We start from the raw sequence: 23,577 nt of genomic DNA on the forward strand, positions 1-23,577 counted from the left end.
CACACACACACACACAGCCTGTTCGCACAGTCATTTGACTCTAGGTTCAATGTGGGTTAGCGACACTGAAGTCATTGTGTGAATCCACCACGCCAAGGTGGTTGGTCGCCCGAGATTCCCAGCTTGCCTGGGTTCACACAATCACACTAATCTTGGTCACCCACATTAAACCTAGATTCAGTAATTGTGTGAACAGTGAATAGCGGCCTCCCGCCATTTCTCAGCCCAACCTACCTCACAAGGTTGTTGTGCAGACTCAAATAGGGGAGGCAGAGAGACCCCCACTTGCTGAAAAAAATCACAAGCATGAATCCGTGGACACAGTATGATTGGGGCCCCTCTTCAGCCCTAGGATTCAGACTCTTCTTTCATGGCTCTGGGGGCCAGTGACCCCTTGATGTTGTTCTTAATGGCCAGGAGAACACTAGAAATTGTGGAATGCGCTCCCTGCTGAGATACGCTCCTCCCACATCTCTGACTATTTTTAAACAACATTTGAAGGCCCATCTCTTCATCCAAGCTCTTTCAGCTTTTTAAATTTGTAGGTTTTAGTTTTATGCTGTTTTTAAGTTGTTAAACTGTTTTAACCTTTTATTTTTGTTTTAATTGTTTTTATGTCACTGTTAACCGCCCAGAGATGAAAGTTTGGGTGGTATATACGGTAAGTCTGTCTAAATAAATAAATAAATAAATAAATGGAGAGGGTTGAAATAGTTTGGATTTTTCAAATAACTCAGAGTTAGGAACATAGGAAACTGCCATATACTGAGTCAGACCCTTGGTCCATCTAGCTCAGTGTTGTCTACCCAGACTGGCAGCGGCTTCTCCAAGGTTGCAGGCAGGAATCTCTCTCAGCCCTGTCTTGGAGATGCTGCCAGGGTTCATCTCCTGAGGGGAATATCTTCCAGTGCTCACACATCAAGTCTCCCATTCATCTGCAACCAGGGCAGACCCTGCTTAGCTATGGGGACAAGTCATGCTTGCGACCACCAGACCAGCTCTCCTCTCCGCCCATGCAGACATGCGGACATTGTTAGATGCAATGGACAGAGGTGGGTTTTTAAAAAGGAGTGTCTCCAATGCTCCTGCTCTATAGGTCCGCTGCCCCACTCTGGATTTGGGGGGAGGGAGGGAGGGAGGGCCCCTATAGACACAGGGCTCTTGTCCCTCGCACAGGCAGACACCCTGGTGAGATTCCTCTGGGTCCCTGCAGGCAGCTTCATGGTGGATGCCAAGACCATGACATCATTAGGGTGAGGAAGGCAAGGCGGAGCTGGATGGGGAGGGGCTGGTCGCCCAGGCCTGCTTTCTTCTGCTGCTGCCAACGTGCGCAGCATCCACACCGAACACAGAGCGAACACAGCCACGCTTTCACAGAAGGAAGCAATCTCCCAGGACCTCCGAGCCCTCAGGCCTTGTGGGCCACCTTTCGGCCACCTCCTCCATCCTTTAGTTTTGTAAGGGGTCTCAAACCTGGCCTCCCCACCGCCCAAGATGCTGTTGGACGACAACTCCCATCATCCTCAGTGAGAAAGGCCTCTGGCCATTCTGTCTGGGGATGATGGGAATTGTAGTCCAACCACATCTGTTAGCTCTTTATTGTGATTTTTATCTGATTTTATGAATGTTACATGTTTTGTATTATATTGTGTTTTAATCTGTGCACCGCCTACAGAGTTCTGTATTAGGCGGTATAGAGATGCAAGAAATAAACAAATAAACAAGCATCTGGGAAACCCTCCCCCCAGGTCTGAGAACCTCTGCTTTGGAGTGGGGAAGGCGGTTCTTTGAGAGACAGCAACCTTATGGAGGATGACAGAGTGACGCTGCCGGCAGGGGCGTATCTAGGGTAGGGCAGGCAGGGCACGTGCCCTGGGCGCTACTTGAAGGAGGGCGGCAGTTTGTAAAATTTAAAAAAATTAAAAATGGCTGCCAAAAACAAAATAGCCACCGTGCATGCTCAAATGGCCTCTGTGAGGACCTAGGTCATGCCAGGCATTGCAGAGGCCATTTGACCATGCGCGGTGGCCATTTTGTTTTCAGTGGCCTTTTTTTTTTTTAAAGATTATTTTTAAAAATGGCCACCACACATGCTCAAATGGTACCTGCGAGGCCCTATAGGCCAGTGGTGGGAGGGGGAACCTTTGCAACCACCCCCCATAGCCTTTAGGAAGCCCCCCAAAGGGGCTACAGGTTAAAAAAAATGTTTTAAAAAATTTAATATACTATAAGTCACTGTACACATTCAGATTGGCACTATGTACAGAGAATCAGGGCTTGTGAATACTGAGCTGACGCTTATGACCTAGAATTATATTCATTTGTTCTTACTTTGCTTCTTGTGATAAGTGAGTTAAATGTGATGTCTTGCTAATATGGCTATTAATGGTGAGTGTCTTTGAATCAGTGTGAAATCCTTAGTATTAAGGCCACTGGGAGTTTCTTGCTCTCTTTCTCTCATTTTAACTGTCTTTCTGAAAGACTAGAATATATTCCAAGCAGTGACACAATTTACTCTGCATATCCTTTAATTATTTTCAGAGTATCTGGGAAAAGTCAAATTCTCCATTGATTTTTACAACTTATGTAATAGTGATGCTACAATGCATAGCAGAGAATTAGACAGGCACTTCTGTTTAGTTTTCCAAGTATACCTCCACATAGTATTTGGGTATTTCATGAGTCCCAGCATACTGAAATTTGTAGTTTTCCAGCTTTTTTTGGTCTGGCTACGTCCACTGCTAAATAGTTTTTGAAATATTAAAAGATTAACGAGCCTGACTTGTATTTTTCAGCTGATATTATGGTAAAGTTATATGAAAGATGGGTGTCAGATGCTTGGACAGGGGGGGGGGACAATTTCAGTGCTTGCCCCAGGCGCTATTCTCCCTAGATACGCCTCTGGTTGCCGGGTTCAGAGAGAGTTGCCTGGTTCTCACTCGAGTAAGAGGAGCATCCAGTCAGGCTCCAAGCCCTGTGCAAGCTCCTGAGAAATGGCCATGTGCCCGCAAACATCGAGGTAGGAGGAAGGGAAAGTGATGGTTATTGCCTTTAAAGCCCCAAATGGCTTGGACCCCCGGATACCGCAGGGACGACCTCCTCCCAGTTGAATTGGCCTACTTGACTAGATCAGCTGGGAGGGCTCTGCTCTGCGGTCTGATAGCTGCTGAGGCCCGTTTGTCGAGCACGCAGGACGGGGCTTTCTCGGTGATTGCCCCCAGGCTTTGGAACTCACGGATGAGCACCATACGGCTCCTTCCCTCCCAGCCTTCAGGAGAAGAGTGAGGACAGCCCTCTTTATTCAGGCTTTTGGCCAACAAACTCTCCCTGCTCTCTTTAAAAAGAATTCTAGCTAAGTTTTTCTTCTGTTTTTATGTTTCTATTGAGTTTTATTGTTTTGTTTTGTTTTTATGTTTATTTTATTGATTTTTAAAAAAATCTTCTTGTTAACTGCCCTGAGGTCTTAGGACAAAGGGCAGTATATGGATATGAATAATAAATAAATAAAACCGTCTGCTAGCCGCGATCTGGGTAGACGACAGAGGCGGACAGCCCACATTGTGAACCCAGCCTCATATCAAGGGTGGAGGAAAAGCCCGTCCCACCTAGTCAAGAAAATAGCAGTCCGAAATGTGTAGGAAGTCAACTTCAAGCATTATTAATTTGGTTGAATGATTATCATATGTGGCAAATTTGAATCCTAGTCCATTTGAATCTGAGAAAAAATCTTCTGTTTCTTTGTAGGCATGATGTCATTTTGGAATTATTGATCTGATTGTCAAGACCATCTGGGGAGGTCCAGTTTCAGTGGCCACCCATTTGCTTGGTGGCGACCCCAAACCGGGCCTTCTCTAGGGTTTGTGGGTTTGTTTATTTATTTGATTTATATACCACCCTTCCAAAGGTGGCTCAGAGCAGTCTACATTAAAATCAATGAATTAAAAATTTAGAAAAAAAACATTAAAAGCAGATTAAAATCTATATATATAATTCTCCTGGGTGTGTCTTGGAATGTGTGTCCCGGCACCCAGCTGATTGGCTGGGCAGCGGACGCGCCTGATTGGCGGAGGTGCACCTTGGCGGATTGGTCGCCGGCGGGCCCGGCCACGGAGGCCAGGAGGTGGTGGGCCCGGCCACGGAGGCCAGGAGGTGGTGGGCCCGGCCACGGAGGCCAGGAGGTGGTGGGCCCGGCCACGGAGGCCAGGAGGTGGTGGGCCCGGCCACGGAGGCGAGGCGCCCGCTGGAGGCCAGGGCAGGAGGGAAATGGGCAGTGGGACTTCCCTGTTCACTACCCGGGAGGAGGAATGGCGGCGGTGGGGCCCTTTCTAGCCGCCCGGTAAGGAGGGCCTGTGGCGGTGGTGAGATCCAGCTGAAAATGGCCGCCTGCCTCTGTAAAGTGCTCAATGTGGGGGGGGAGGGAGGACAAGAGAGAGTGGGGCAGGAGGGAGGGGGAGGGGCAGGAGAGAGTGGGGCAGGAGGGAGGGGAGTGGCAGAAGGGGGGAGGGCAGGAGAGAGAGGGGGCAGGAGGGAGGGGGAGGGGACAGGAGATTGTGGGGCAGGAGGGAGGGGCAGAAGGGGAGGGCAGGAGGGAGAGGGAGGGCGCGAGAGAGTGGGGCAGGAGGGAGGGGGAGGGGCAAGAGAGAGTGGAGCAAGAGGGAGGGGAGGGGCAGGAGAGAGTGGGGCAGGAGGGAGGAGCAGGGGCAGAAGGGGGAGGGCAGGAGAGAGAGGGGCGAGAGGGAGTGTGAGAGAGAGTGGGGTGGGAGGGGGAGGGGGGAGGGCAAGAGAGTGGGGCAGGAGCGAGGGAGGGGGAGAGAGAGTGGGGCAGGAAGGAGAGGGGAACAGCTGGCCCCAAAGAGCACACAGATGCTCTGTGCAGGTTGGCTAGTTAAAATTAAAACTAGATAACAGTTACCTTAGCGAGCGCCTTCTTCTGCATGATCCCCACCACATGTTAAGGTCATCTGAGGAGGTCTGTCTCCAGTTACCACCGGTGCATCTGGTGGCGACTCAGAGGCGGGCCTTCTCTGTAGCTGCTCCTGGGCTGTGGAAGGCACTCCCAGCAGAAATCCGCAATCTTAATTCCTTACTGTCCTTCAAGAGAGCCCTTAAAACCCATCTGTTTGGCCTGGCCTTTCAGGGTTTTTAAATTGTTGTAAACTGTTTTAAATTGTTTTAAATGTTTGCCCTGGTTTTCCAGGGTTTTTAACTGTTTGAATGTTTAATTGGTTTTATTCTGTCTTTATAGTTTTTATTTTAATTGTTAACTGGTTTTAATTGTTTTTTATTTTGTTGTAAACCTCCCAGAGCCATTTTTGGAAGGGTGGTCAATCAATCAATCAATCAATCAATCAATCAATCAAATAAAATTAAACTGGATATCATTAAAATAAAAGCCAGGCTAAAAAGATGGGTCTTTGCAGCTCTCCTGAAGGCTTCCAAGGAAGACAGTCCTTATATATTCACTGGGAGTGTTCCATAGACTAGGGTTGCCCCTTGGTTCTGGCACATACTCCCAAATGAAATCAAAACTCCCCCATCTCTGGTTGTTTTTAAACAGCTTTTGAAAACACAATTGCGTATGATGTTTTAAAGTTTTATTGATGGCAATTTTATTTTGTTTTTACATTATTTTGAGGGTTTAGTTGTTTGTTTTACATTGTAAACCTCCCTGTGATTTTATATGGGGCGGTATAAAAATATGATAAATGAATACATAGAATGGTTGAGTGTTAAAAATCTGTTCAGAAGAGTAACTAAAACCTGATGATTATATTCAGATTTTTAAAAAACCAAAAAGCGTTTAAACCTTCCCCCCAGCATATTCCCCCAGAATGAAAAGTAGTGCATTAATTCAGCTAATTTCAGTGGCAGGATTGTGTAGGCAAAATTTGGTGTCTGTAGGTGATTGGGAAATATGACTTTCTTGCACACAAACAGACCCACAAACAAACTCTTCAAAATATATAATATGATAAAAAGTGTGGATGAGGATACATTTATTTCATTTTCTTCTCTCTCTTCTTTCCCTTTTTCTTTTCTTTCTTCTCTCTCTCTGTCTTTCTTAATCAGCCCTAACTACAACCCTAAATACTGAAAGCAACACATATTCTTCCTGTTTACTTCCTGCCTCCGTTTCCTTCCCCTCCTTTGCTGCCTCCCTGGGGTCAGCCTCTTGGGACAGGGGACCTCTTCTCCTGTGCCGAAACAAACCTATTATTCCCCTGCATACCAGTGCCTCAGTCTCTCATTCCATTGTGTCAGACTGTAGACTGTAAGCCACTCAGGGCAGGGACCTGTCCTCTTGCATTTCTGCAAATAAATCCAGATGGCGCTATGCCGTAATTAATCTTTAATTAAGCAAACTGCTAGAACTCAGGTCATCCCATGCAGTCAAGGGGGTGCAAGGTCAGAAAAGAGAAAAGTTATTTTCTGTTTCCTGCCACAATGCAAAATTAAATTATGGTACCCATGGCCACAAGAGGTGCCTTCATTGGTTAATAGATGGGGTTTTTTTTAAGGGTTAAATGTCTTTTTACACAATTAAAAGGATTAAAAAGGTCCTCCAAAAAGAATTTAATTAGGATTAGGTCTGTCAATTAGCTATTTGCTGCAGCCGATACAAATGGAACCTCCATGTTCTGAAGCAGTCTACCTCTGGTGACTGTATGCTGGGGACAAAATGGCTGGGGAAAGCCCGTCTCCTTCACGCCTGCCTCTGAGCATCCTGCTGGGCTGGGTAGTCAAGCCCCAGGTTTCAGACTTCCTCGTCCCTGGAGGTCAGTGGGGCCAGCTGTCTACTGCAGTGCATCAGAGGCCATTTGGGACCTCCCTTCGGGTTTTCATGCACTTTAACAATTGATAATAAATGTTGAATGGCAATTGGAAAACATCAGAAGGTGTGGAGGGCACCGGACAGAAAGTTCTGTTGTGTTTTTGTTGCAGGCACAACAAAAAGACGAATCTAGCGTGCTGTGGCTCCCTCCCTGCTTTGAAGCACCACACACACACATGCACACACACACAGGCGCATTGTGTCTCTTCCTGTGTAGCACGGCGGTTTTTTTCTTCTTCTTCAGACAACCCAGTCAGGAAACCAGTTTGCCATCATGTGCTCGGAGCCCCGTCTGCTCAGCAAGCAGTGACACCACCACAGCCGAAATTGTGCGGTCGTCGGCTTCCCTGGGTGAGGGCACTGGGCACCTAGAAAGTGTCGGGACAACCAGCCCAGAAAGGCCCGCACCTGGTGGATGTAAAGGAAGAGGCGCCCTTCGGACCGCTCCAGCCTGGCGCTTGGAGCGCACCCTCGAGTCGGATCGGTGACTCTTCTTGTGGGGCAACATGTTTTCGAGGAAGAAGCGCGAGCTGATGAAGACGCCCTCGATATCAAAGAAGTGCAGGGCAGGAAGTCCTGTCCCGCAGGCCTCTTTGGTGAGTAACGGCATCTCCGCCAACATTTCGCCAGCGAAAGCTGAGTGTTTGTAACCCCTCTTTGCAAGCAATGGTCTCCACCTCCTGCTTCTTTCGCCATTTGCGGGACGTTGAATTGATCTGCCTTGCTCAACCGAGTCAAGTGGGTGTTAGCACACCGACCCTAACGGTTTCCCTTCGAAAAACAAAACGCAGGATGTCTGATCGCATGTTTAATTGCACAGTAGCAGTGCCAGTTGTTTGCTTAGGCTGGAAAAGGATTATTGTGTGGAAGTGAACTGAAAGCCTCTGGGTTTCAATTCCCCTGCCGTTTGCACGCACTTCTTTTTTCTCTGCTCAGACAGGTCTGGCAGGTTTTCGGAACAGGATGAAAGCCTACGATACCTCTTTGACCAGAAGCAAAAGAGGATGGACGCACACCCCACAAGCTAGGATCCCACTTGCAGACCACATGTAAAAACAAAGCAAAACAACCAGGAAAGCCAGTCTTGTGGTAGCAAGCCTGACTTTCCCCCCCTAGCTAAGCAGGGTCTGCCTTGGTTGCATATGAATGGGAGACTTGATGTGTGAGCACTGTAAGATATTCCCCTCATGGGATGGAGCCGCTCTGGGAAGAGCATCAGAGTTCCAAGTTCCCTCCCTGGCAGCATCTCCAAGACAAGGCTGAGAGAGACTCCTGCCTGCAACCTTGGAGAAGCCGCTGCCAGTCTGGGTAGACAACACTGAGCTAGCTAGACCGATGGTCTGACTCAGTGTACAGCAGCTTCCTATGTTCCTACGTAACCTCTCTCCAGTCATTGATGGGGTGGAATCCAAGCATGTTCCCCAATAAATAAATAAAGCCATGCACAGGCCTGATGCATCTTTCTGTGCACACATCTGACTGGGCCGGCGTGAGCCACTCAGCCTGAAGGCCCACTTCTATCTCCCCTGCGTGAAGAAAGACTCAAAAGGAGGCTTCTGGGGTGAGATCCAAACATGGCCAGATTGGGTTGGGCGAATTTTGCAGGCCTGGTGGGTGCACAGGCACGTGAGAGTCAAGATGCATTCTCTTCCCTTCAGAGGTTTAATCACAGGAGGCCTGAGGAGAGAGTGCTGGGACTCCAGTGCGCATGTGTGCATCCCCCTAGCAACGTGTTTAAAAGGCAGAAAGAGGAACCCTTAAGTTGCCGGAGATGGGGATGTGGCAGATGGGCATATTCCTGGATAGGACGAGCACTACCTCCTTGTTTCCCTTCTGTGGTGAGCTCCAGAAGCTAGAAACGCTGCTTTAAAGAAACAAGCTACCAGTCACGGAATCATAGCATTTGGGAGCTGGAAGGGACTTCAGCGTTCTTCCAGTCCAACCCCTTGCCCCCCCGTGCAGGGCTCTGCTACAGCGTCCCAGACAGGTGGCCATCCATCCTCTGTCTGGAGACCTCCAGCAAAGGGCAGCCCACCATTGCATGAGGCAGGCTGTTCCACTGGCCAGCAGCTTTGGGGGTCAGGAAATTCCGCCTCACGTCTAGCCTGAATCTGTTTCTGTGGAATTTACAAAATCGTAGGTGGGGTTCACACAATCACAAGGGTCCCATTAAAAAGTTGATCAAAGTTAGCAGGACCTGTGGAGTGGATTGTGAGGACCCAGAATTACAGGCCTGTCCTGGTTATACCGCTTTGGTTGACCAGCCTTTAACCACCAGATTATCTGCCCTGGTTAAATATTGGTTAACTGGAGTGGTTTGACCAGGAATGGCCTGAAATTTGGGGTTCTCACATTCAGTTCCATGGGACTCACTAATCCTGATTAACTTTTTAACCGCAATCCTTGTGATTGTGCGAACCCAGCCATTGCATGTTGGAAGGCAACCCTAGAGGTCATCTAGTCTGACCCCCTTGCTCAATGCAAGAATCTGCTGCAGATGATCTCTGAGAGACAGCCGTCTAGCCTCCGTTTGGAAACCTCCAGTGAAGAAGAGCCTACCACCATTAACTCTTGCCTCTCTTCTCCTCCTCTTCCTCTGCTATCTCCCGTGCGTCAAATTTTTGATTGCAAGATTCTCAGGACAGAGACTTCTTCTCCCTTTAGCTAAGGTAGGGTTTGAACCAGGGATTTCCTAGCTGACAACTCAGAACACCTCTGCTTCCGCCTGCCTTCTACAGTATTGTATGCAGGGTCAAAGGTCATGGAAGATAAAGCATGGTAGGGAATATCACCCTGGCAGAAAGTCCAAACTTAGATTATTTTTGTTTTGTTGTTTTGTTTTGTTTTAGACAGTTTGCTCCCTTGTTCAGTGAAAAATGAAACATGTTATTCGTGTCTCTTGCTTAGCACTGGTACTTCTGCGTCACATAAGAAAACAGCCCTGCTGGATGGATCAGGCCCACCTAGTATCCCGTTTCACACAGTGGCCCACCAGATGCCTCTGAGAAGCCCACAGGCAAGAGCTGAGAGGGGCAGGCCCTCTCTCCTGCTGTGGCTCCCCTGCAACTGGGATTGAGAGGTATCCTGCCTAAGAGGCTGGCGGTGGCCTATAGCCCTCCGACTCGTAGCCACTGATAGATTTGTCCTCCATGAATCTGTCTAAGCCCCTTTTAAAACCACCCAGGCTGTTGGCTGTCACCGCATCTTGTGGCAGAAAATTCCATAGGTTTATTATATGTTGTGTGAAAAAGTCCTTCCTTTTGTCGGTCCTAAATTTCTTGGCAATCAGTTTCATGGTGCTGGATCTGAGAACAAGTGGCGGCTTCTCCACACTGCGGGAAGGTGGAAAGAGGCCATCTGGGGTGTGCAGCCACTTGCCCCAACTCTCCTTTGAGGACTGAACAAACTATGCCTGGTTCCAAAGAGGTTACACAGCCATTGGGGTGTCTCACCCAGTGGGAGCTGAGCATGTTCCTGATCTTTGGCCGCCTGTCAGCAAAAGTTTGAATAATCGAGGAGGAAGCAATCATGGGGCTTTTTAGTTTAAGGAAAGGACTGCGGGGAGACATGGGAGAGGTCTATAAAATCATGCATGGAGAAAGAGATAGATTCTTCTCCCTCTCACGTAAGACTAGAACCAGGGGTCGTCCCATGAAATTGATTGCCAAGAAATTTAGGACCAACAAAGGGAAGTACATTTTCACACGACGCATAATCAACTTGTGGAATTCTCTGCCACAAGATGTGGTGACAGCCAACAACCTGGATGGCTTTAAGAGGGGTTTTGGATGACTTCATGGAGGAGAGGTCTATCAACGGCTACTAGTCGGAGGGCTATAAGCCACCTCCAGCCTCCGAGGCAGGATGCCTCTGAGTCTCAGTTGCAGGGGAGTCACAGCAGGAGAGAGGGCCTGCCCCATTCAACTCCTGCCTGTGGGCTTCTCAGAAGCATCTGGTGGGCCACTGTGCGAAACAGGATGCTGGACTAGATGGGCCTCCTTGGGCCTGATCTAGCTGGGCTGTTCTGATGTTCTTCTCATGTGGCGGGCAGATGCAGTTGCCAATGGTGCCATATTATGGAGAGAGGTGGGAACTTTGCTGGAGCCTGTGCCCGCCTCCCACACAATCACTTCCCCCACCACCTTCCCCCTAGATGTTTGCTGACAGTCGGCCAAATATCAGGAGCACCCACAGCGCCCGAAGCTGGATAGGACGCTTGTCTACCCTGTTTAGCACCATGAGAACCGACCTAGGGGCTAGTACCCCAGAGGGAAACAGGAGTTGGAGGTGGGGTGTGTGTGTGTGTGTGTGTGTGTTTGGCATGTACACTTTAAACCTACAAATTATGAATATACACATTAACCAGAAAAATATACAAGTGAATCAAACACTTTCCAAGGGCTGACTTCCAGTAGATTGCAGCGAGGGAGCTGCTGTGCGACATACGAAACCCTGACCCAGAATCAGGTCGTCTACGAATGGTTTAGCACCAGGTTCCCCACGAATGTGCAATGCGCTACGGGCGAGTGGCGGCCCTCTTCCAGCCACGCTCTGTTCCTGAGGCTGACGGTTCACTGCACTGGGCCAAGCGGGCCGGCTATCCGAGGCCAACCGAGGCTCCACGGTGCTGCGGTATCGTTCCATTTAGGGGGGATTCTGGCTTAGAGGCGTTCAGTCATCATCCCTCCTCAGCCAAGCACATGCACCAAATGTCTGAGCCGGCAGTTCCTCTCGTACTGAGCACGATCTATTGAAAGTTAGCCCTCAACACAATGTGAAAAATGGCACCCAATTATTATTATTATTATTATTTTATTATTTTTACATTTATATCCTGCTCTTCCTCCAAGGAGCCCAGAGCGGTGTACTACCTACTTGAGTTTCTCTTTCACAACAACCCTGTGAGGTAGGTTAGGCTGAGAGAGAAGGGACTGGCCCAGAGTCACCCAACAAGTATCATGGCTGAATGGGGATTTGAACTCGGGTCTCCCTGGTCCTAGTCCAGCACTCTAACCACTACACCACGCTGGCTCAATTCTGGAATTGGTTTTAGAAATTCTCCTGGTGAAATGGGAATTACGGAGGCTACAGTGCAGATTGAAATCCCAAAACAATAAAGACACAGAACTGGAGAAACGCATCCATCCTTAGGTGCCATACCTAACTTTGTGGCTGTGAACACCAGGGACAGATAGAAATGTTTTCCCCTGCAGGGAGTTGAAGGTGATACAGTATGGTCAGCATTGCTCACAGTGTGTCAACCTGCAATTTCCCTCTCTTCTTATTATTATTATTTTAATAATAATAATATTATCCCTCTACCATCTCTGGTCAAACAGGTTGTTCATGTTCCCAACGTCCTTCAAAAACCTGCAATACCTGTTTGAGCTGAAAGGTCAGCAAAGCGAAAGACAAAAGTGTTGTACAGGCAGAGGGTTCTATCAAAGTCTATCAAAGAGGGAGCCATCTTGGTGTAGTGGTTAGAGTGCTGGACTAGGACCGGGGAGACCCGAGTTCAAATCCCCATTCAGCCATGAGACTAGCTGGGTGACTCTGGGCCAGTCACTTCTCTCTCAGCCTAGCCTACTTCACAGGGTTGTTGTGAAAGAGAAACTCAAGTATGTAGTACACCGCTCTGGGCTCCTTGGAGGAAGAGCGGGATATAAATGTAAAAATAATAATAATACCTTCAACTCTCTTAAAAACTATTGTCATGAAGCTTAAGAGTGGTGCTTCATTTGGTCTGCCTTCACCCTCTCTGTTCATATTATATTTGTCTTCATTCTCCCTGCTGATATAAACTTTGTCTTCATCATCCCCTCTGTTATTATGTCTGTCTCCACCCTAGCTCTGCTTGTTTAGCTGCCACAAGGCTGTCTGTGTCACTTAAATACAGGGGTTTTGCATGAAGTTGTGTAGGGGAGCTTGAAAGGAGCCCCCTTGATCACAAGGAGCACAGCTGAAAAAGAAAGTGAGTACTAAGATGTAGCTTTCAAATAAACAATCTCCAAATACTTTATCAGCAGCCCACAAAACGAGTCATGAAGGTAGAAAGCCTGCAGGGGAGGGGGCACTTCCCAGTGTGTTGCACAGAGTGTTGCAGGTATGACTGCTCAATGGGCAGAAACTGTGGGTGTGTGCTTGGTGCAAGGAGTTCCTGGCTCGCAGGGAGCACATTGGTACCCTCAAATGGCCAAAGTGGCTGATCTGGAGAAGCTCAGAGAGTCAGAGAGGTATGTGGACGAGACCGTCAGGGAGGTGGTAGAGGCATCCCACTCCAGGGCTGATGCCTCTTCTGCTGTCAGGGAGAATGGAGGTCTCGGGGAGGGAGGACATCATTCTGAGGAAGAAGGAAATGCTCTCTTCGAAGGGGCCCCTTCCCTGGATGATGAGCCCATACCCCTTCGCACAGGGGATACACCTCTGTGGGGTGGGGACCTCCTTTTAGTGGGCAATTTGATTATGGGTCTGTGACCCACGTGTAGACCACACAGTGACAGGGCATCGAGGTAAGTTCTTATTAGCCAGTGCTGGGGAGGAGTCAGCTGTTGAAATGCAGTTGGGAGGTTCTGGAAGCCCAAGGAGCCAGCATGGTGTAGTGGCTAGAGTGCCGGACTAGGACCGGGGAGACCCGAGTTCAAATCCCCATTCAGCCATGATACTAGCTGGGTGACTCTGGGCCAGTCACTTCTCTCTCAGCCTAGCCTACTTCACAGGGTTGTTGTGAAAAAGAAACTCAAGTATGGAACCGCTCTGGGCTGCATGGAGGAAGAGTGGGATATAAAATGTAAAAAACAAACAAACAAACATAAAACAATCTAAGCTGCTCGGTAGCTGATTGAAGTCCAAGACCCCCCCAAGGTAGCATTCTCAGAAAGGCTACCTGTTCCAGAAGTAGGGCCAGTGAGACAGGCGGAACTGAGGGGTCTCAATGTGTGGATGAGACGGTGGTGACCGGAGGAGGGGTTTGGATTCATTAGGCACTGAGATACATTTTGGGGCAAGCAAGGCCTGTACAAAAGGGATGGAGAGGAGAGCTGGTCTTCTGGTAGCAAGCATGACTTGTCCCCTTAGCTAAGCAGGGTCCTCCCTGGTTGCATATGAATGGGAGATGAGAAGTGTGAGCATTGTAAGATCTTCCCTTCAGGGGATGGAGCCACTCGAGGAAGAGCATCTAGGTTCCAAGTTCCCTCCCTGGCTTCTCCAAGATAGGGCTGAGAGAGATTCCTGCCTGCAACCTTGGAGAAGCCACTGCCAGTCTGTGAAGACAATACTGAGCTAGATAGACCAATGGTCTGACTCAGTATATGGCAGTTTCCTATGTTCCTATGTTGACTCCACTTGAATTGCACCCCACCGCCCTTAAAGTGTGAGGGTGTAGATGCTTCAGATAAACCAGAAGGGGACCGAGTAGAACCAGGTAAAGAGCAGACAGAAGGCTGTGCTATAGCTGGTCAAAGAGATCAAATGGCCAAAAGAAAGATAGCAGACACCAGGTAAGAGGGATTCAGCGTATAGGTGCTTATATGCCAAAGCCAGAAGCCTCCGAGCCAAGATGGGTGAGCTGGAGTGCTTGGTGGCTAACGCAGAAATAGATCTAGTGGGCATAACAGAAACATGGTGGGACAGTGAGAACCGGTGGGACACTGTTATCCCTGGGTATCAACTCTATAGAAAGGACAGGGAGGGGCGCCTTGGAGGAGGGGTGGCACTGTATGTTAAGGAAGGGATAGAATCTAACAAGCTAGAAAACCTAGGTGGACTGGAGTCCCGCACAGAAACCCTGTGGGTGACAGTACAAGGCCTGAAAGGGAACGTGCTACTGGGGACGTGCTATCGCCCTCCGGATCATAATGCTGACAGTGACTGGGAGTTGCAGGAGGAAATCAGGAAGGTGTCAAAGAGAGACAAGGCTGTAATTATGGGTGACTTCAATCACCCACACATAGACTGGGTCAATTCACAGTCAAGTAATGACAAAGAAGCCAAACTTCTAGATACACTGAATGACTATGCCCTAGAACATGGAACCAACCAGAGAGAAGGTGACCTTGGGCTTAATCCTGAGTGGCACCCAGGACCTGGTGCGTGATGTCAGTGTCATCGACCCTTTAGGGAACAGTGACCACAGTGCAATTAAATACAAGATACATGCAGGGAGAGAATCGCCAAGGAAGTCTAACACAGACACTTTGAACTGCAGAAGAGGAAACTTCTCCAAAATGAGGAGTTTGGTGAAAACTGAAAGGGGAAATCAAGAGAGTCACTTTGCTCCAGAATGCATGGAGTTTACTTAAGCCGCAATACTAGAAGCCCAGTTTGATTGTATACCCCAAAGGAGGAAAAATACCACCAAGTCCAGGAGGATGCCGGCATGGCTAACAAGAAAAGTCGAAGCTATAATGGGGAAGGAGACTTCTTTCAGAAATTGGAAGGCCTGCCCAAATGAAGAGAACGGAACACAAATTCTGGCAAAAGAAATGCAAGGTGACAATAAGGGAGGCAAAAAAAGAGTTTGAGGAACATTTAGCTAAAAGCGTCAAGGGGAATAACAAAAACTTTAAATACATCAGAAGCAGGAAACCTGCCAGAGAGTCGGTTGGACTGTTAGATGATGAGGGAGTGAAAGGGATTATTAAGGAGGATATGGAAAGGAGAGCTGGTCTTGTGGTAGCAAGCATGACTTGTCCCCTTAGCTAAGCAGGGTCTGCCCTGGTTGCATTTGAATGGGAGACTACATGTGTGAGCACTGCAAGATATTCCCCTCAGGGAATGGAGCCGCTCTGGGAAGAGCAGAAGGTTTCAAGTTCCCTCCCTGGCAGCATCTCCAACGAGATCGGGCTGGGAGAGAGACTCCTGCCTGCAACCTTGGAGAAGCCGCTGCCAGTCTCTGAAGACAATACTGAGCTAGATAGACCAAGGGTCTGACTCAGTATATGGCAGCTTCCTGTGTTCCTATGGAGATTGCAGAGAAGCTAAACGTTCTTATGGATGGTTCTTATTTAAGATTATGAAATCCAAAACAGATTTTGAAGAGCTCCAAAAGGATCTCTCCAAACTGGGGGAGTGGGTGGCAAAATGGCAAATGTGGTTCAAAGTAAGCAAGTGTAAAGTGATGCATATTACAGAAAAAAAACCCCGCAACTTCACATATACAGTCATCTAATAACTGCGAGGGTTCTGCAAGAGAGAACAAATGATCCATGCAGGAGAGAATGCCTCTTCTAAGACGGTGCCCCCCCCACAAGAAATACTTCTTCCATGATGATTCATGCAGGAGAGAATGCCTCTTCTAAGAGATTTCACACAAGATGGAATGCTAGGATGGTGCACCAAAAGGGAATGTCTCTTCTCCGATGATCCATGCAGGAGAGAATTCCTCTTCCAAGTTGGTGTACCAAAAGAGATTGCTCCTTTTATGCTGGTGCATGCAAGAGAGAATACCTCTACTTGGGATGGTGCACCAAAAGAGAATGCCTCTTCCCAGGTGATCCATGCAGGAGAAAATGCCTCTTCTTTGACCTATGCAAGCATGAACAACTATTCTTCTCTTCAGAGCCCTTATTTTGCTCAAATGCCAATTGGTTCCATTTCCACTGCTTAACGAGCCAATTAAAGCCAGCACCACTGATCAGTGAAGGCCGTTTAACCAGGGGGGCCGCCCTTCTTGAAACTTTATTGGTCCTACCCTGGTGCTCAGCACAAATGAGAAAGAGTCTGCAAGTGCGCCCTGAAAGAGGAAGTTGTCGGATCCGTCTTCCTTCTGCTTTAGTGTCAATTTGTGGCTTCTCCTCTCCACCCTGACGGCAGTGGAGCTGGCTTTTGTTTTTAACTTGCAGGCTTCTTAGAACAGGGCTGGGGAGGCCACTCCCTCCAAAACCACCCTTGGGAGGCTGCCGATGTTGCGGAAGCCTTGAATCAACGGGCTAATTCATGCCGGAGCCATTAGCGTGGTCTGTGCCATGGGATCGCAGAGAGGATGAACAAGCGTACGAGCACCAAGGGCAGTTTCAGTCCTTACACGGCCGGCCTGAGACGGAAAGTGACCAAAGCCAGTGGACAGGTTCGGGATTCGGTCTCCAACAGGGCCAGCGTGTGGCTTAAGGTAGAACTGTGCGGGGTGTGTGCGCGTGCATTGGCATGTGTCAGAAGAAGTGGTCCAGGCGTTGTGACTGACTGATTGATTGATTGAGTGCCATCAAGTTGGTGTCAACTCTTAGCCACCACACAGAGAGATTCTCTCCAGGATGATGATCTGTCTTCCACTTGGCCTTTCAGGCCTCTCAGTGGTGCATTCACGGCTGTCGTCATCGAGTCCATCCACCTGGCTTCTGGCCGTCCTCTTCTTCAACCTGGGGCCTGTAGGAGGCTGAGAGGCACTCCGTGGTAGGCCAGGGGCTTTGCATGCCTGAGGCAAAAGGTCCTGGCATCTCCAAACGAGGCACCTCCTCCAAATGAAAAAGTTCTCAGGCAGCCACGCAGGGAGAGGTTTGAGCAGCTGCAGTCGGAGCCACCAATGTGTTCATTTCTTTGTTTCAATTCTGCCTTACAGTTCTAATTCTAATTCTTATTTGAAGAATTACAATTGCAATGACAATTCCGAGCTTCATGGGATAAGGCTCCGGCAGCAGAAGGCAGCAATGTATGGAAGGGAGGGATACTCCGCCTATGCTCAGAGGCACTGATTTCCAGCTGGGAAAGTGTTCCCGCTGGGGACTGTATGCCCATCGTGCAGCTCTGGATGGGGTAGAAGAAGAGAGAGCTGGCAGGAATGGAGCAGGAAGCGTGAGGCCAGGGAAGGAGGAGCAAGCCGAGGACCAGAGAGCAGGGGGCTGGGGCAGCGTCAGAGGGCAGAAGGCCCAGATAAAGCCTCTTGCAGGTGATGCTGTGTCTGCTTGTCCTCTTTTAGCCATGCCAGTTTGGCACGGCCACGTCCCCCGTGGGGCCACACCCCCTTCGTTAAAGAAATGGATCCTTTCTAGAAAAACACACCCCAAAGCATGCACAGAGTGCTCTCCCCCATCGCCTTGCTGCAGCGAGGCAACCGATGCTCACAGGCTTAGAATTAGGGGCTGGCCTCCTGTCCAGGGCAGACGGCACATCCCTGAAGCCTGCTGCTGCCTCTTAAAAACAAGCTTAACCTCTGTCTGTGGCAAGGGGGGATCATGGGGCGAAGGCCCTCAGGGAGCAGCCTTGGGTAGACGAGTGGGAGCCTTACATGAGTGCCTTGGTCTTTCAACTACCCTCTTTGTGCCTCGGAAGACAGTTCGGGAGCTTCTGTGGGTGCAACAGCTACGGATTCATTTGCAGGCTCAGTTTGAAGTGCTGCCTTTCGCCGCGAAGCCCCGCAATGACCTGGGACCACGTTTCCTTAGCAGTGGCCTTCTCCTGTACGCCCCTGCCTAGACCTTGAGATCCGTGGTTGGGGTCCTGCTCTCTGCCCTGCCCCTAGCAGAAAGCCAACCGTTGGATGCGAGGAGCAGGGCCTTCTTCGTGGTAGCACTGTGGCTGTGGAATTCCCTTCCTAGCGAGATTAGACCGCCTCCCTCTTTTTCCATTGGTGAAAACTTAGCTCTTCCAGAAGGCGTTTCACTCTACTGCCTTAATTACTGGTGGCTTGTGTGTGTGTGTGTGTGTGTGTGTGTGTGTGTGTGTGTGTGTGTGCGCGCGCGCGCCCCCTTGCTGGAGGTCTTCAAGCAGAGGCTGGACGGCTGGGAAGTGAGATATTCTAGCTCTGCATTTCCTGCAACCAGAGGGGCGTCTAGCCAGGTGGACCCAAAGGACCCTCTGATGCTAAGATTCTGTTGCATTATTTTCACTTCTGCTGTCTTCTCATTGCTGTTTGTAACATTGCATGATTGGTCTGGTAGCTATTAATATGTCCCTCTTCACTTCAGTGCACACACCGTCCCTCCCAGTGGCTGTTGCTGGAATTTCCGTTGTGTATCTTTTTAGACTGGAAGCCCTTTGGGGCAGGGAACCATCTTCTCGTTCCTTTTGCTATGTAAACTGCTTTGGGGACATTTTCTCACTGAAAAGTGGTACTGTGTTTACTTGAGTCCAAGGCTAAATTTCCCCCAAGTTCTTTGCAGTTAGAAATTGGGCTGTGTGTCCATCTTAAATTCAGAGTACCTTTCAGGTTAATACAGGTATAACTTGTGTTAACCTCTATTTTTTATGGGAATCATCTTAAATTCGGAGTCTCATATTCGGGGAAATACAAGGACATAAATACTTTTACGAAGAATAAGACATCTTCCTCATTGCTGAATAATAACAAACACAAACACATCAATCCTGACGTAGCTGGCTTCAAACACACCAACATCAGCCAGGAAAAACAAAATGAAAATGAAAGGAGGACGTTTTAGAGGGCCAGGACTGACCCAGGACAGCGGAGAGAAAGGCTAGGTCTATCACAAACCCCCCAAAGCCATTGACACCGGGCTTCCTTCCAGAAAGGCATGCGGATAAGGGGTGGGGGGGTCGAGCCGGCTTCTGGTGTCTTGGGGAAGCTGCTGTTGACGTTGTGAAAACTTAAACGCAGGACACAAATGCATGGAACACACAGAAATAAATGCTGGCCGCTCCTGGTCCATCGAGAGCTCTGTGCGGCTCCTCTGCCAGCTTTGTAGCACTTGCGGTTTCTCAGATGATCAGGAAGAGTTTCGCAAGCGGCCAATCTGTTGTTCACTCACAGCATCCATCTTGAGCAATTGTTCTGACTGTTAAGGCTGCAAGCGAGAATCACACACACACACACACGCACACACACGCACACACACACACACACACACACACACCCTTTCAGGGCAGAGTGTTCATCACCCTTACCACTCAGAAAGGGGAGGACATTTTGAGACACCTTCCAGGATTTTTGCTAAATGGGCTAAAGTAAAAGGTAATGTGCGACTCCTGGCGCCCACAGAGCCTTGTGGTTTTCTTTGGTAGGATACAGGAGGGGTGTACCATTGCCGCCTCCCGCGCAGTATGAGATGATGCCTTTCAGCATCTTCCTATGTTGCTGCTGCCCAATATAGTAGCAGCGGGGATTCGAACCGGCAACCTTCTGCTTGTTAGTCAAGCATTCCCCGGCTGCACCACTAAAGGGCACCTTTTTCCAAGCAGGGGGAGAGAAACTCCCTTGGGTGGGTGGGAGGGTTTGTCTTATTTCTATACCACCTGATATAGAAATCTCCAGGCAGTGTACAAGTTAAAACATAATATAAAAACAATATAAAACAGTTAGAATTCATCAAACAGGCAAAAAAACCCTCCCAATAAGTAAAAAGCACATTAAATTTCCAATTTCAGTTAAAAGCCTGGGGAAACAGGTATGCCTTCAGGGTCCGCCTAAAAACAAACAGAGAAGCAGATGCTCTTATTTCAGCAGGGAGCATATGTCATTGTTTGTTTGTTGACTGTAAGCCCCTTTGGGGCAGAGAACTATCTTCAGGCCCTCTTGCAGCACACATTTGGGAAGGGTCCTTGCTAAATGGGCAAAGAGGCACCTTTTCAAGTGGGGGCTTTTTAATATTTAACAGCAGGGAGCAACTAACTGGCCCTATTCTGCTCTGCACGCCTCCCTCCAGCGGCTATTGCTGGTTTCCCCCACTTTTTTCTTTATTGTGAGTACTGTTGAGACAGGGTACCACCAGCCACTTCCTCGTCCCTTTGGCTGTGTAAACTGCTTTGAGGACTTCTTTGCTCTCGGTAATACTTTTCTCAATGACAACAATAATGCCCTGTATGCAGGAAGGTCCCCAACTTACAAAACGGGTTCCAAAGGTTTGTTTGTAAGTCGGCTGTTCATAATTCGAAATGCATATCGTTCCCAAGAAATACTCCTACTCCTGCTAGTTTTACACTGCTTCACAACAAAAGTTCTCAAAAGTTTTATTTCCATAGAGAAATAAATAATAACTGAAATAAATAATAAATTAAAAGAAATAATAACTTTGGCTCCCTGTCCCCAAAAGACTCACAGTCCAAAAAGAAATATAAAGTAGACACCAGCAACAGTCATTGGAAGGATGCTGTGCTGGGGGGTGGATAGGGCCCGTTGCTCTCGCCCTGCTAAATATCAGACATCCACCACTTTAAAAGGTGCCTCTTTACTCAGTTAGCAGGAAGAAGATGGTAAGGAAGAGGAGTGGCTTGTCTGTATGTGCCAACTGGTGTTTGTAAGATGGTCGGGATGTATACACCAATGTATACAGGAGGACAGAAAGAGGAACTGTGCGAGAATAATTCATGCCTAAGAGCAACCGCTCCCTCAGGGGAAAAAGAGGTGTGTATTGAAATGGAAGATCTCTCTCTGACTGCCACCGGGGGATTGGAACCTCCTTTGGAAAGAGGTCTTTTGTGCCTCTAACCGCATTGGGACTCCTCTCGCATTATTCTCACATCCGTTCCTCTTTCTGTACTCCTGTTTGTAACTTGGGGACTGCCTTAATGTCATATGTTCCGGAGCTTTGTTTGTAGAATCGAATTTATTTATTTATTTATTTATTTATTTATTTAATATAATGCTTTATATACCACCCCAAACCAAAGTCTCGGGGCAGTTCACAATAATAAAACAACAATACAAATAAAACATTAAAATCAATTAAAACTCCAAAAAGCTGCTTAAAATGAAAAATTTACAATATTTAAAACTACAAAAGCTAAAAGGCCTTGTTAAAAAGATGAGTCTTCAAAGATCTTTTAAAAACCGCTAGAGATGGGGAGACTCTTATTCTCACAAGAAGCACATTCCAAAGTCTCGGAGCCACAACTGAGAAGGCCCGTCCCTGAGTGGCCACCAAACGACTTGAAGGTAGCCACAGACGGGCCTCCCTGACAAATGCAGTGGACGATGGGGATTGTGCAGAATTGAATTGAATTTATTATAGTAACCACAGGTCATAACATAAACATGTTATGGCATATCTTCCCTAAATGCCTGCATGGAGGCGGTAATGGGCTGGATGAGAGATAACAAACAAGTTGAATCCAAATAAGACAGAGGTACTGACTGTCGGGGGTTGGAACCCAAGAGATGGTTTAGATCTGTCTGTTCTGGATGGGGTTACATTCCCCCTGAAAGATGAGGTACGTAGCTTAGAAGTGCTCCTGGACCCAAGCTTTCCCTGGTTTCTCAGGTTGAGGCAGTGGCCAGGAGCACTTTTTATCAGCTTCGACAGATACAAATATGGATGTTTATGTTTGTAACTCTCGGAGTGTCAGTACATTTATTTTCGTTTTGAAAGGGTACTGTATATCCTGTTGTTCTTATAAAATGCAAATCAGCTGAACATATAGAGTGGGTGGTATATGAAAGAAAGGAAGAAAGGAAAAGAAATGATAAATAGGCTTAGGGTTGCACTGTGCTTTTTTTCCATATAGGAAAGAAAACTTGGGCAAACCAGAATTAAACAAAGCTTTTAGAGGACTCTGTCAGTGTGGCCTTCCTCAGCTCCAGTTAAACTATCAGAGCAGTAGCCACTAAGGTTGTCCACCCTCCAGAATTGGCCTGGAGTCCCCAGGAATCAGCGTTAATCTCCAGATGATTCCTGAAAGCGATTCTGGAGATGCTGATACCGTGATATCATGAAAAATACGATGTGGGCAGGGGGGTCTGGACGGGGGGTAAAATATCTCCAGGAATAGCTTCTGTCAGATCTTACAAACCATTTATACCCAGTGGGGAGGCATAGGCCCTTGAAGATATTCCAATCCCCTAAATGTTTAGCATTTTTTAAAACCAAGTTTCTAGTCCCTTTGAACTGCAGAGAGATAAAGCAAAGAGAGCAGGCAGGATTCCACCCAATGGTCCACTAAGAATTAAACGTACTCTCGCCTTCCAGTGTTCTGGCCAATGAATGCAAGACCCCAGAGATCACTAAGAAGTCCATTTTTCAAATGTTGTGATCAGTCAACCGGTCATCTTTATTATGGCCCAAGACCAGCATAAATTAAACGTTGTGTTACTAACAAGAGTGCAGGATCCAGAGTAGTTAGCCGTGACTAAGTACCACCGACATCATTGAGACAATTTACCTCATCATAACTAACTTAAAGTTAATTTCAACAGGATGTATGTGTAACTAACTTTGTCGGGATGTCGCTGCCCATTAAATCCACCTTGACAACTTTAAAAATATGAGGCTGCTAGCTTTTGTATGGTCGCCCCAAAGGGGTAGCAACTGACCCCAGCTAACTGAGCAAAGAGGCACCTTTTCAAGTGGTGATTCTCTTATGTTTAGCAGGGGGAGAGCATCTGGCCGTATCCAGTTCCAGCACAGCATCACTCCAGTGGATGTTGCTGGGGTATATCTTAATTTTCTCTTAGATTGTGAGAGGAGAGGAGAGATGGTCTTATAGTAGCAAGCATGACTTGTCCCCTTAGCTAAGCAGGGTCTGCCCTGGTTGCATCTGAATGGGAGACCTGATGTGTGAGCACTGCAAGAGATTCCCTTCAGGGATGGAGAAGATGCTCTGGGAAGAGCATCGAGGTTCCCAGTCCCCTCACTGGCTTCTTCAAGGTGGGGCTGAGAGAGATTCCTGCCTGCAGCCTTGGAGAAGCCGCTGCTAGTCTGTGAAGACAATACTGAGCTAGACAGACCTAGGGTCTGACTCAGTATGGGACAGGGAGCCATTTTTAAAATTTATTTATATCAATGTAAACCACTTTGGGAACTTTTGTTGAAAAGCAGTATATAAAAACCAGTAATAGTAGTATTTGCAGTAGTTGTATTCCA

The 23,577-nt window shown here is 48.0% G+C and overlaps 1 protein-coding gene across 5 annotated transcripts in view; it reads left to right on the forward strand.

The window, feature by feature from the left end:
- The first annotated feature begins 4,095 nt into the window (after window positions 1-4,095).
- ARHGAP45 (Rho GTPase activating protein 45) overlaps window positions 4,096-23,577 on the forward strand; it is a 59,241-nt gene continuing 39,759 nt past the window's right edge. The window contains exons 1-2 of one of the 5 annotated variants that reach the window (XM_053297158.1): window positions 4,096-4,336; window positions 6,943-7,428. In XM_053297158.1, the coding sequence (XP_053153133.1) occupies window positions 7,339-7,428 (90 nt within the window). In that variant the 5' untranslated portion in view covers window positions 4,096-4,336; window positions 6,943-7,338. Of the gene's footprint in view, window positions 4,337-6,942; window positions 7,429-16,674; window positions 16,938-23,577 lie in introns of those variants that run through there. The other 4 variants (XM_053297159.1, XM_053297161.1, XM_053297162.1 and 1 more) reach the window with 4 other exon arrangements.

Source organism: Hemicordylus capensis, chromosome 2, assembly GCF_027244095.1.
Source record: "Hemicordylus capensis ecotype Gifberg chromosome 2, rHemCap1.1.pri, whole genome shotgun sequence".
Taxonomy (NCBI): Eukaryota; Metazoa; Chordata; class Lepidosauria; order Squamata; family Cordylidae; genus Hemicordylus; species Hemicordylus capensis.